This window comes from Plectropomus leopardus, chromosome 6 (assembly GCF_008729295.1).
Source record: "Plectropomus leopardus isolate mb chromosome 6, YSFRI_Pleo_2.0, whole genome shotgun sequence".
Taxonomy (NCBI): domain Eukaryota; kingdom Metazoa; phylum Chordata; class Actinopteri; order Perciformes; family Serranidae; genus Plectropomus; species Plectropomus leopardus.
Genome location: NC_056468.1, coordinates 22420672 through 22435486, shown reverse-complemented (window position 1 = coordinate 22435486; position 14815 = coordinate 22420672). Strand labels below are relative to the sequence as shown.

Below are 14815 nucleotides of genomic sequence, written 5' to 3'. Positions count from 1 at the left end.
ACAAGCGTCTCTAACTTCAAATTTTGTTGGAATAAATACATATATCCATCATTGATGATATCATGGGCAGTATTGTTTCTGTTTCTGAAGGACAAAGCTCTGCCTCAGTATGTTATTAGAATTTGTAGTTTATGAGCAAAGAGTTCTGATGTCAAAAACAATTTCTATGTGTTTATGACACTGTACTGTATCAACTAGATTATCACTGAGGGCATGCATAGGAGTGGGTTCATCAATAGTTTGAGCTCTTGTGAAATGCATACATTTTAGTGTTATGGAGTTTAAAATAAGCATAGAGAAGGCTTAGCGTATAATACATTTGGTGTCATACAAAAGAGCATCGTCAGCATATCTAAGAGTTGTAAAACTAATCTTATGAATGTGGAAAGTAAAAACATGGGGACCAAATATAAATCCTTGTGGTACATGTTTCTAAGTACTTGATTTATAAACAATAACAGTCTGAAATCTGCTAAAAAGCTAGGCTAATAATAGCTTTAGAGGGCGATTTTGGTATTTTTTAAACATGGACCCTATTTTTCCATGTTTTTGTTTAAGTGAAAAATGGGAAAAACTGCTTTTTAAAATTGGTCCTGTATTCAGCTGGCAGAGGCAAAATAGGCTGCAATGTAACCACTCAGGGCATGTTCGAATTGTCAATATACATTCACTGAAAGTTCTTGTTTTTGCCACACACAAACTCAGACTATTATTGTAAGTGTTTGACAACATTATGGATAGGATCCTACAGAGAGATCTTTTTGTTAAAGAGTAAGATCCTTTCTGTTTAACCACAAACAGCTCCGAAATTTGGAGTCTGATGATGAAATTACTGTTTATTTATATGGAGTCTGTTGGGTTTGATGATAGTGATTTTGTGGCTGTTCCTGGAAAAAGGAAAGGATCTTATTCTTTAACAAAAAATTCTATCTATGTGGAAAACCTCTCCATGAATTGTCAGAACCTTAGAGTATTAATCTAAGGATGTCAGTGGCAAAAACAAGCACCGTTAGTGGATGTAGATTTATGCAGCGAACATGCCCCAAATGGTGACCCTGCAGCCCGTTTTATCACTGCTGGCTGCAGCCATCTCGCTCAATATTGGAACAATTCTAAAAAATTGTTCAAACATTGGTCACGTAAAAACAAAAACAGGAAAAAACAGGGTTCAGGTAAAAATACCAAACTTACTCTTCAAGAAGAATTCAAACACATGGAAAGTAACTTATCTGACAAAATGTTGTGATAGACAGAATCAAAAGCTGTACACAGATCTTGATGTTGAATATGCTCTTCTAAAACAAAGGCAGAAAAGCCTGAGGCTGTATTCAATATGTTTTTCTCTCTCATGTCAAGACATGAAACATCACTTGTAAAAAGACAAAACAAATGCCTGACAGGAGATACTGATACAGGAGAGCTAAAGTATCTTCACACTGAGGCTGTAGTGTCTGACACATGTGTCTGTACTGGCATCTAAGAGAAATGAGGCAGGCTTAGCAGATGCTGGCTGCTTATATAATTCCCCCCGTTATTCTAGCGGTTTTTGGCCGGTGTTTGTCCCGTCCACCCTGCACTGTCTGTTTCTGCTTTAGAAATCCCATTTCAGTGGATGAGAGCCATACAGCAATCCACTGATGAGGACAAAATCATGTCTATATCATTTCTGTAGACACTGCAGCCTGTGTCATTTGGTAGACTTAATAACACTCAGGCTTGTACACTAGTTCCACAACATTTCCCTTCAGTATTTTTGGAAAAGTGCCGTTACAGCATTCTGGGCTTGTTACTGCGGACGGATGTTTCGATTGACTGCTTGAAAATGTTTGCTACTATCAAAATAAAACAATCCTCTCTTCTACATGCAAGATTAGTGGAGTGCTAGTGTTCAACAAAACTGTGATAATGAAGCAAACCTTTTCAGAAACCAGTGTAAACGTAGATATAATCACAATTTAATGAGTTGTATTGCGGTGGATTATGTTCTGCTCAATTGCAGTGGTTGATGGTCTAGTTATTGTAAGAACAAAAAAAAAAACAAACAACCCAGCAAGCTACTGTTTCCTTTGGCATCAGTCAACACAAACACGGTAGTAATCATCACATCTCTAGACTTGTCATGACTAGGCCACCAAAAACAACATAGCTTAGTGAAACATTTCTCTCCGTGGTGTCAGGGCACGGACTGCTAATACAATTCCTGCTAGCCTCCTCTTTGTGCTTCATTAATCTGCATAATACAAAATGTCAGGATGAAAACTACAGAAAAAAATCAAAGCAAAGAAAAACAAAACAATTATACCTCTGTGATTATTTTTTTCTCCTGATAATTTCGGTGTCTGTTTTTGTTTGAACCATAGGGACCAGTGTGAGTAAACTGTTTGGAACTGTCTTCCCAAGAGTGTGACATTGCCCCCGAAATAATAGGAGGGAATTGGAAACATGGCCTGTCAATTAATTGCTTGTTTATTTTAATAACAGCCATGATAGGCAATATTCTGAAGCGCAACGCTCCACCGGATATGGAGCTATAAACAGACAAGCCTAGTCACTCACACACTCTGTAAAGCTCACACGTTTTGGCCCGTGCTCATAAAATGTGTTCACACACACACACACACACACACACACACACACACACACACACACACACACACACAATGATACAAACACAAACACACAAACAAATCCAAACACCAACCAAGGCGCATTAGCACACCTCCTTACACACAACACAAACACACCAAACATCCACCATTGAATCCTAATCATTGAATTGGACCTTGTTTTTCTCTCTAACAAACGTGACACAGACAACCCAATAAGATCCATAATCACTAAATTAAAACCTTCTCAGCATCCCTCTCCTTTCCCTTTTTTTCTATCTCACAGCAATTTTTAATTTCCCTCCTTACATGGCAAGAGAGAAAATGAACCTAATTCTGTTGCTCTTTCATTGTTTATGTTCTTATTGATCAGTTTTAAAGGGTTTTTGTGACGGTGGAGCTCATTTAATGAACACAATACCACGGACACATGAGCCTGAGCTGTTTTTGTAGCAGTTCTGATTTGTTTTTTTTTTTTTTAGGTGAAGGGGCAGGAAATGGGAAATAGGGAATAGTTGAAAATGAAGTAATAAATTATAACATTGTCATTATAACAATTATACCATGTCTGAAAGCGTATAAAAAACACCACATGGACATGTTAACAAGGTTATAAATTGATTTTCATTGGACGGGGTTTTTAAATGATAAAGTTAGGAAATGAATACACCACTGAAACTACAAAAGAGCAAAGGGGAGGCAAATAGTGTTGTGTTATCCACAAACAACAGTTTAAAAATGTAGGGCAGGTCAAGTTAAAGATCAAAACATGAAATAAAGTGAAACAAATGTGTGGTAAGATTATAATATTTTAGCAGATCCAAACTGTGATAAATTCGATGCCATCTAACTGGAAAGTTAGACAGCATTAAGTTACGAGATCTGAAATTTTAAAAGGGCTGTAGCTGAGGAAATAAACTACTGTAGAGCTCACCAAACCAAACCAAGCAACTCTGTCTCCTTGAAATATCCTTACTGGCATATACCTCACATCAGCAATTCACTTTCAATATCTAACCAAGTTCACTATCTTTGCCCAACCTTAAACTTTACTTCCCATGACAACAATGTTTTCCTCAACTTAATCGTGTAATAGTAGCTGCCAACATATAAATATAAACATATAAATAAAAATAGAAGTTTTTACAAAGATGGATGTGACCTTGTGTATCATCCAATTTGGGTAAACAACATCTGACCTAAAGAAAGATAAAGACAGCTGAGTCTAAATGGGGGGTTAAAAAAAGAAAAGAAAAATGTTAAAAGGTGACCTAATTTCAGATGTTTTCATTTCAACAAGGCTACACTATTTTCAGGGATTCTGCACTACTTTTATCAACAGAGTTGCTCAAGTTCGGATTTACCAACAGCAAAACATTTTTTTTAAAATGAGGTTAGTCCGCTTCCTTCTTGATCAGCCTGATGAGGCAACATGCATGAATAAATAAAAGGTGAAGGGTGAACTTTGAGGACTGCTCATCCGAAAGAAAGCTGCCTATAAAGTATGACTGAGCTCGTCAAAGTGAGCTCATACACTTTCTGACTTATACAACTCTCTGTAGACGTCATTTTCCAATTATATGACAGAACCGGACCAATGAGTGTCTAGGCAGGTTTCAAGAGGTCCTTCTATCTCATCCACAGTTCAAACAGTTTGGCTTCAGAGTCTAGCCATGCTGAAACTTCAAAACGGCTAAACTTCTCCAGGGTCCACTCTCTCTCTCTCCTTCTGTCCTCTTCTCTCTCCTCCTCTCTCTCAGAAAGATCCCTTCAAGGGCACCCAACATGCAAAAGGAATAGCAGATTCTTCATCTTGCTCTAAGTTTAAACCCAAATATATAAAAACACCCATCTTTTTCCTCATCCATAAATTACATTTTAGATTACAAACACTTTTAAAGTGGCACATAACAAATCGTCCCCTAGTGCGGAGTCAGTTTCTTAAATGCTCAGTATTTAGCCTTAAAGCAATGGATGTGAAATGTTTTACACACGGGAGGTTCGGTGCTTTGTTCTTTCCTGTGGGAATACACTGATGATGTGACTGCAAAAGAGTATAAACTTCAGATGAAGACTCATGGCTGTAATAAAGAAGGGCATTTTTGCTAGTTTTTGTTCATGCATTATTCGTTATAGTTATCCACATGGATTTGTGGCAGCAGGACATCTTTATCCCCACAGTTGACAACGCAGTCCATATCCATTACTTTTTAATCTCTCAGCAAAATAATCAGCTCTAAAGAGAAGAATCTGCTTTGATCAGGGCAGGAGATCGCAACATGTGAAGAATTTGATTGGCAAAAGGTAAATACGGCATAATAACAAATTAATTCTGGTTGTGGTGTTTGACATTGCATGTGAACATGGTGCATATGTTTACCGACAGGCAGCTAATGTGCCAAGCTCTAAAGCGTCTCCCTGTAGCCTTCACTTGCTGTAAACTTCTGCATATGTTTCTGCGCTTGCATCACTGTCCTTTGACTTTGATTTGTTTGATTTTGAGAAATGAGAGAGGATGATGTGAGAAAAAAACAGCCCAGAGACAAGCTCAAATGTACTTCTACCATCTTTACATCTAAGGCCACATGCACCAAAGATCTAGAGCTTTTCCCAATTTATCAACATGATTGATAGTCTCTCTCCCTCTCGGTCTCTCTCACACACAAACCACACCCCTCACAGACCTACAAATGGTTTTGTCTATCCTTAAGCCAGCCAGCTCTGTCTCTTGGCTTGTTCCCTCTCTCTGTCTTTTTTACTTGCATCCCACATGCTCTGAGCTGCCTTTGTTTGGGCCTCATTTGACAAATCAGAGAGCATTACAATGAGCGGCTGCTCCCTAGCCAAATATTCCCCCCAGTCTGTGCTGGCTGGCTTCCTGCAGATATGTGAATATCTGAATAAAGATAAGATTAGGTGCAAGCAAATCAATCAAGGCACAGAAGAGGGAGACGGCACCTCCTCTTCGATGCATCATACTGCATCGGTATACGTGAGGAAGGTTGTTTCAGGACAGTTTCTCTTGAAACGTATGAGGAGAATGTGTAGTGTGTGATATACTGTGCTTTAATAACTTCATGTAAATATCACATATGTCAAGATGACAGACTAAATATCTGCAGTCAGTTGCTCCTATACATTTACTTTTTGTTAGTTTATATTCTGTTTTATGCTTTGTACAAGACAGAATAACCTTTTGAGTTTAGAATTATTGCCTCCTGTTTGTATGCCTCAGTGAACCACTGAAGCTGCACTTTCAGTTTACATGTCTGTGAAAACATTGATGCTTCACACACATCTTCCCCCCGGCTGCACACAAGATCCATACAATCAGCACAGTTTCAAGGTGGGCACCCAAGATTAGTGTCACCAATTCAGTACCTCACCAAATGTCTCGCCATCTGTTCCTGATTTACGACGTGCTTTTGCAAAACATTATCATGTCACAGTGAAGTTTACCTTTGACCTCTTGGACATAAAATGTCATCATTTCATCATTACATCAAATTGAACACTGAAATTTTGTCATAATTAACAAATGGATTCTTGAATAATGGCCAAAAACATGTTTTGTGATGTCACAGTGACCTTTGACCACCAAATTCTAATGAGATTATTCTTAAGTCCAATTGGATGTTTGTGCCAAATTTAAAGAAATTCCCTCAAGGTGAAGTGAAGATAACATGTGAATGAGACAGTGACCTTTGACCTATGGTCACCAAAATCTAATTGGTTCATCTTTGAGCTCAAGTGAATGTTTGCGCCAAATTTGAAAAAAACAAATAACAAAAAACAAATCAATTCTTAGGCTGTTCTTGACATAAAATGTTCACAAGAATGAGACAGATGAGGTCACGGGGACCAACATATTATCAGTTCAGTCCAAAAGGACATTTGTGCCAAATTTGAAGAAATATTCACAAGGTGTTCTTGAGATATATCATGCTCACAAGAAAGGGACAGAAAGACGGACAACTGGAAAACATAATGCCTCTGGCTATGCCTGTCACCAACGTGGAGGTATAAAAATAAAACACAAAAAGCACCATAAGCAAAGGTAATGTTATTTTTGAATTCTATCTCACTTCCTGTACTTCCATCTTTATTTTGGAGCTCAGCACACAAGTGCAGTCTACATACACACACACACACACACACACACACACACACACACACAATCAAAATTGCTTTGTACTTGTCATCCTCTCACGATCAATGATCAATCACTTCCCTCTTCCAAGAAGCAAAATACATAAAAAGACGCTCATGGCCAAATCTCAGATGATGAAAGCCTGGCACGCAGGTGGCATCAATCCCTCATGAGGCGTTCTGTCCGACTGCTTGCTCTAGTGGCAACAGTCTCCTCGGTCTCCTGAGACACAATATGACAACTTCTTCACTCCCTCTCTTCCTCTTTGTTTTCTCTGTTGTTTAATTACCCTCAGCTGTCATTAGTCTGCTTTATTTCTTCAGAAAGAAGAAGCAAAAAAAACAAAACAAAAAAAAAAAACAAAATTAATCGCCTATTGCCACGCTGTATGCAAATCTTTGCTCAGACCCCGTTAAGCCGATGAGAGATGTGATAGTGGAAGAGGGGAGTAATTGGAGACAGATGTTGGAGAGACGGATCATCCGAGACGGATCAGCGAGCCAAAACTAAGATGCCACCCTTAATAGGATCTGGCAGAAAAATTATTATTTCTCTCTGTTTCCTTTTCATCTTCCTTTTGTTCAACTGTATTTTTTATAATGAACTCATGTGTTTCATTTGCTTGCTTCTGAAAAGTATGAATCATCCCTTTTTTATGTGGTCTTATGTACTTGTTTTCTTAATCGCTTCTCTTGCGCAGGCAGATGATGTTTATGTGTGCATAACACTAAGGAGGGTTCATCCAGTCTGCTTCACTTGTGCCCCGTTGCCGAGCAACAAAGCAGCAATGGAGGGAACTTCAGAGTCCACAATAAAGACAATACAAACTTGTCAAGCCACTAATTACATGGATTATGTTCACTGTATCCTTCTCTCCATGATCTGAAGGACTATTTTAGCATACTACAAAGATTTCAGCATTTTATTAAAGTAATAAATATATATAGCCTATTATCTTATATATACTCAACTTGAATTTAAGTAAAAACTAAATTGAACATATTGTAAAAGTAGCTGCAGGTTGGGTCCTTAATGATGTCTCACTACACCTCTGTTTAGTCCAGGACCTCTACTTTAACACACTTTATGAATGCAACCCCAGAATGTCACTAGAGGTCACAGCTTTAACTGTGATTTGCAACTCAGTGGAAACAAGAATTAAAAGGAGCAGGTTTAATTTATTTCCGATTACATTTTCTAATTTGAAAACAAAATCACGTTGCAGCCCTCCCCGGTGTTAAACTGTGCTTTGCACTTTGGAGTAAATTTTAATTGCATTGAAAGATTTTGTCTCTCTGTCTGCCAAAAAAATATATAATTAATCTGGCAGTTGTCGTGATGAGTTGTTTTTATTATGTAATTTTTCATAATGTTTTTCTATTGTGTGCTTTAACTGAGAACCTTTACAGTGAACTTAAGTCCTCCCACAGGACAATATTATTCCTGTTCAGTCTTATCTGCGTGAAGCAGCTTATCTGATGTACGTTGTTGCTGTACCCCAGGCACATAATGACAGGTTTCAATAAAGATGGACGATAATTTACTCCTCGTCTTGTTGAAGGCTAAAAACCAAAGTATGAATGATCACCATGGGAGGCTCGGGAGCAAAACACAGCAGGATTGAAGCCATTCGGCTGTGTGATGTGCAACCAGCATTTGTTGTTCAGAGGAGGGAAAGAGGGGCAGAAAAGCTTCAGGTGGATGCTGCACTGTGACGTTTTCCAGGAGGGCTAAGTAAATTTGTCAAAAGCCTTGTTTCCACCAAGCAGTTTGGTTCAGCTCAGTGTTACACATTGAAACTATTTTTGTGTATTCATTGTAAAAAGTTGCAGATAGAACCAATAGAATCGTTCTTTGTAGTCATTTTTTGTCACCGTCTGTTAAGGTACCTACCACACTGATTTGATACCAAAAGGTGCAGCTATAAATGCAATCTGTTGATATAATCACAGTGGCAGTAACCACTATCAGTGGCAACTTTATATGAAAATGAAAGTATGGTTTGCTGCCTTTTCATCTTTACCTTCACTCGTTTACAGTTAGCAGCTATAGATTGAGGAAACAACAAGTACATGACCATACAAGTTAAGTGAGGGTCTAAGGGTACTACACTGACAGTGGTGGAAATGCGGCTACTGTGACAGGATCGACGCAATTCCTCATCAAAGTGGGCTACAAGGTCAAGTACAGTGTTACACAGGTATTGTCAATTACACAATAAACAGGCCAAATTTAAAAATAGTATACTTTCTAACTTCCAAAGAGGAGACAACACATAATGTATCATTAAATTGCATAGTATAGGCCCATGGTTTTAAAAGGGGAGGCTTTATATGACTCCATTAATTCAATGATATCTTCCACTTCCCTTGAGGTTGGATTTATTTCTGACACTAAGACAAAGTTTGTGCTCTTCATGAATTTGTGAAAAAAGGATGTATGCATTCCTGAGATTATGGCACATGTCAAGAGTAACATTTCATCTTTTTCTTATGTTTTTCTGGAAATGAAAGAGAGAGAAACAAACAGAGAAAGCATCAGAGAGCAAGTCTAGGAGAAATGTCTAAGTGAAACTCCCTGTCTGGCACGAAGCAGGTAGTCTATCACCTGACTTTTGTCCTCCAACAAGTTTTTCTTTTCTATTTGTAAGTAATAACAGACATGCAAACAAATCATCCGACAGCTGAACAAAACAGGAGCAAAAGTTTTAAAATACCAAGGTTAGCAAACATGCTAAACGAGCACTTTTATTATGCATTTATTTTTTTGGATTCTTTGATCGCATCTTTAAAAACACAAAGCAAAACAGAAAAACAAAAAATCAACGTCATCAACATCACTGCACAGCAGGGCGGCCAAGAAGAGAAAAGCTTCGGCAAACAGAAACAGACTGAAAGGGAGAAGAAAGGGACGTGAAATCTGTCCGTGACAAACACAGACGGTGACAGAGCGAGACAGACGTGAGAGCAAGTTAAATGTGATAGAAAATACAAAGTAATGATGAGATTTGCAGATCAGATAGAGAGAGACTAGGATCCTCAACATACAACGCTTCATCTCAGATCCATTAGCATATCAATTGGCTCGTTATGAACACCTGGAAAATTTTGCATTATTATTGTAAAAATTGACCTTCAAAACATAAAACCCAAGGCTATGAGAACTCCACAATCTCTACACGGCACTTCTATTTGCATACAACATGACATGTTACTGCTTTCAGATTGAACACAGGAATGAAAGTGGTTCAGAGAGCTTTCCATCACCTCCTCCCACTGCAGTGCCAGTTCATTTTTTGACTATAAGAGTGTTTTTTTTTTTTTTTTAGCTTTTTCTCTTATTTTTCTCTGTGAAAAAGAGTAACAGAGATACACTCAGGTACCACATTCTCTCTCCTCAACCATCCCTACTACTATATATACAAACTATGCGAAAAGTTTCCTTTTGTACCATTTTTGTGCATGCAGCAACCCCCAGAACTGAAAAATAAAGCCAACACAAAGTCCCAAAAGTTGCAGTTCTCTGAAAGGCCACTTGAGGCTGGCTTCAGAGGCGAGTCAATCCCCATCGACATCCATGTTAAAATGGCCAACTTTATAGCAGAAATAAATATGTTTACAGCCTGGTACAAAATATGGTTTTGGTCTCTATAGCTAATTTCAACATTCACAACAACTGTATGGGGACTGATGTTTTTTTGTTTACAACTCACCCGTTTACTTTCCAGGGTTTTCCAAAAGTTAATTTATTTGTGGCCGGCAGCCACAATTAAAAATCTGCCATCACAAATAGATTTTTGGAGCTAGACTGTTTATCAGGAATGTTATTGAAATGTATATGTATATATATATACTCTTTGGTTATGACAGCGGACTAAGGACAGAGGAACTTCAGACAGAGTTAAACTTATGCGTTCATTTTGCTGGGTCTAAAAGTTTAGTTTCACTGACAAACAGCTGCTCTTTACATCCATCAATGTGATCTGTTCAGCTGTGAATGGATCAACAGATCAATTATTCACCCCCCCAAGTGACAAACAGCTGATGAGGAAAAAACAGTCACAGTGATTGCCATTTGGTTATGTTCATAGAACTGCGGAAACTAAAATGGGAGTCCATGAACCAATGGGTGACAACACTATAGCTATGTCCATTGTTTTATACAGCTGCAAATGTGCATGCTTCTGTGTAGCTGAAATAAAAAAACACAGCATGATCTCTTAAGCCACTCAGACAGAGGACAGAATGTCTGTCCACCCATCTATTTTCCATCCACTTCTCAATGGGCCTGTCCCTCGTCCCCATCGGCTCAATCAAGCCCAGTGGACAAGCTGAATGTGTGAACCATGTCTGTCACCTTGTTCCTCTCAAAGCAGAGGATCTGTGACTGGCTTCAAGGTCGTCCCAGATTACTGAGCTCCTGAGCCTGTCAAGGCGAATGAGACAAGACGCCCTGTGGAGGAACCTCATTTGGCGGCTCACAAATTTCCTCACTCTGGTCACTCTCTAAACTTCATGACCATCGGTAAGTGTCAGAGAGAAAACAAGTTAATTAAAACTTTTTCTTTGTGGCTCCCTTAACTGCCACAGTCAACCACAGCTCAGCAGTCACTGCACTTGACTTGAACCTTTTCTCTCCTTGTGGAACACAGGTCATCTACAATGGTAGCCGCTTCACTTAAATTTCACAATTATACACTTCCTTGTGAGAAAGATCGGCATAGACGCATGAAATCATCCACTTTAAGAAAATGCAAAATGAAACGAAGCGTGGTCTCAAGACAGGGAAGTGCTGACGCTGATCCCACATGCATTACAAACAGCAGCAAACCACTGTAAAGCACCTCAGAGATCATAGTCCAAAACGGCTAAAAGCACAGCATGCCACTTTAATGCCATCGTGGTTAAAACTCTGCAGCCTCAGATTCAAGACAAGGTCCTAAACGTCTTCTGCCAATTTAACATCTCAACTGCCAAAGCAGTTTTGAGAAAATAAAGGGCTAATTAAATGCAGGCTGCAGTATTCGACCCACTACTAAGAAGCTGCCAACCCTCCTAAATTAAGTTCATTAGCAGTGGTTTCAGTGGTGAGTTTCTGTGCCAAATGGTCTAAGTACAGTGTCAAAGGCCTTCCACACCGCCAAGGAATAATTGCTAGGGAAAACAGTAGCATAGTGCAGATGGATTTTGTGTGTGCACCACAAGGCATGTTTTGAGAGTGAATTTCTATTGAAGCCTCAAGTTATCATATCGCCTGTATATTTAAAAAAGAAAAAAAGAAAAAGAAAAGCCTTGCATATGTTAATATGGAAGCACTACAGTCTGATTTGAAGGAGTTTTAATTGGAACCCTGGGAAAGAAATGGTTATGAAGGCAAGGAGAGAAAACGATGACTGATACACTCAGATGCCTTTCCAGCAACAGATTTAGGTGCACGAGTGCTCTCACACCATCAGTGACTGAAGCTCCATCTACTCCCGAGGGTAATTAAACGGAGTGACTTTTTTTCTTATCTCAACAGTTGCTATTTATCCCAGAATAATATGAGTTTCAGGAGAAATTTCACCTGTGGAGACCTGAAAATATGATTCAAGCAAATGAATGTCAATAAGCCCGACACAGAGGATCTGTCATCAGAGAGGAGAAACCTCGCTATCAGTAAGCAGGCTGACTGACATACTGTGCCAATACTTCACAGCAGTTCTGTTAATTTGAGTGGTTCCACAGCCGCACTCACACAAAATTAATGAACAGCTGGTGTTTGCTAAAATGAATCTTCCAGATCATACAGTCCCATTGGTCCCACGAATTTGTCTAAATTTTAAAGCATCTGCTATTGTAACGCTGCTTGACCGTTCTTTATTCACTAAGAGTGATGTAAGCATTGACCCCGAAAGACCTCCAGTCACTCTCACATATGTAAACACGTGTAAACAGAGTTGTATAATCTCTGTGCGTCTTTATTCATTCAGTCAACATAACCACCTGTCAGAAGAGAACGAAAGATCAGACGCTAGATTACCCAGAATGCACTTGGTTATGAGTACGGTTCACAGAAACCTGCCCCGGAGTTCAACTCAGACATGAGCTGAATGTTAACATCCCAGCGTCTGCCCTCGAAGACTGCAGGTATACTTGAAGATGCAAGCCTTGCACCTTACACTGGGAATGAGTTTCTCATTGAAGGTCTGCACTTGGTCATTACAGATACATTTCAATGTCCACCTGACCACATGCGGTCCATGAAGGGAGCGAGTTCAGTGTGGAAATGATCTCTGCTGTAACTACCAGGCAAGTCCCTCTGAGTGTGTGTGTCTGTGTCTGTGTGTGTGTGTTTATGTGTGCCACTGGAACTCAAGTCTCACTTTGTGGGTAGAGGTCATGACTCTGTGTTGCACAGACTTAGAAACAGTTTGTGTGTGTGTGTGTGTGTGTGTGTGTGTGTGTGTGTGTGTGCTTTGGATTCACCCCAACTTGAGATGTGACCCAGACACCAGAGATTATTCCATCTGCTTAGCCTTAAGCTACAACAGTCTTCTCTCTCCTGCTCTCTCCCTCTGGATGTGCCTTTCAAATAAAGAAACCCTGCTCAGTACTTGTGTCCTTATGGAAAACAGTGTGCTGTTGGAGATACAATTCCTCAAAAGCAACGGACCACATCTGCACAGCGTAAAAACATGGAGAGGACGTCAAGATGTTGTGCAATTAAAATTAGTTTTCATTGTTGTCTGTCATATTTATATATTGCTTCAATGTTGGATGTGTATATAAAAAAGTGGCTAAAGTTTTAAATAATGAGGTTTACTCATATTAAAGTAATCCCTGTGAGCAGACCGTTATAACACTCTGTTTCTGAAGCCCACTTCAGATCAAAGATTCGCAACGCGACTAGAAACATGCAACTACTTGCAATGCACCGGTCTGCAACATTCTAAAAACCATCACACCAATGCAACTACATGAGATGATGTATCATTTCCATAGCAACAACTCTCTGTACTTCCCTTCTGAGTTCCAGCTTTTCAGGCTTATTTTGTGGCTGAATATAATTTGCAGCTTCTTAAAATCTGAATGAGGATAATGATAATAAGAAACTTGCTACAGTTGCATTTGTATTAATGATGAAATGGCCAAAAACATAAACAAAACAAGCATCAGATGGACTGTATTCATAATAAATATGCCACAATATTCAAAACAACCAGTGCCAATTAATCAGCTAATGAGAAGGTGTGGCATGTGCACATACACTGAGCAGCAGCAGCAATCTATGATCCAACACGGCGCTGGTGATTTGACTTGATAAGTGTTGCACAGCTGGCTTGAGACGAGCTCAGACTGGCCATATCATACTGCTGCAACTCTTTTCTGCAACGTTTTAAAGCCATTGTGTCTTATCACGTTAGGTCTGAACAGTGCAAAACAGCTTTTTTTGCTTTCCCAACAAGCTGACTTCATACACTGCCACATGTAGCTACATGCTAACATCAGGGAAACGAGAAATCTTCATTGCTATGTTGTTGATTTCTCCCTGATTTCAGATGATATTCCTGCTGGAACATTTCCGATTGTGTTTTGATGGGGATTTCATGTTAAAAATTGTTGCTTTTCTCTGTTACGATCTTTTCCTCGCTACAATGAAGATGTAGAGACACTGAGGGCACGGATGTCGAAGAAACAGAAATGCTGACCAATCAGAGCAGGCCGTTTTTGTTTTTCCAGAAAGGCCGTATACAGACGGGTGCAAAAACAGAGCATTTCAGACAGAGAGTGAATACAGGTGTGTTGAGCGTGTAAACATGTTCTTGTAGAAACACAAAAGACAAGAACAAACCTGAAAACAAGCACAATAGGTACCCTTCAAGATAAAAAGAGATGAAAAGCCCACTTTACTATTTGAAGTGCAGATGCATTGACCATTAAATCTACAAACTTAAAAAAACAGGTTTTTCTGTTCTCTTCAGATGGCCGCAAAAGTTTGGCAGATGTGGTAGTGTGATCATGGCCTCAGCTGAGGACGCTGTTCCATTTAGGCTCTCTAGACAGACTCTTTTTCTCAG

At 39.2% G+C, this 14815-nt stretch overlaps 1 protein-coding gene across 1 annotated transcript in view; it reads right to left on the bottom strand.

Annotated features, from left to right (window-relative positions):
- Positions 1–14815, bottom strand: part of grid2 (glutamate receptor, ionotropic, delta 2) — a 475468-nt gene that overhangs the window by 32126 nt on the left and 428527 nt on the right. Inside the window, exons 16-18 of the mRNA XM_042488775.1 lie at positions 14038–14076; positions 13747–13749; positions 4793–4812 (exon numbers count right to left, since the gene is read on the bottom strand). Of these exons, the coding sequence (XP_042344709.1) occupies positions 4793–4812; positions 13747–13749; positions 14038–14076 (62 nt within the window). The remainder of the gene's footprint in view (positions 1–4792; positions 4813–13746; positions 13750–14037; positions 14077–14815) is intronic.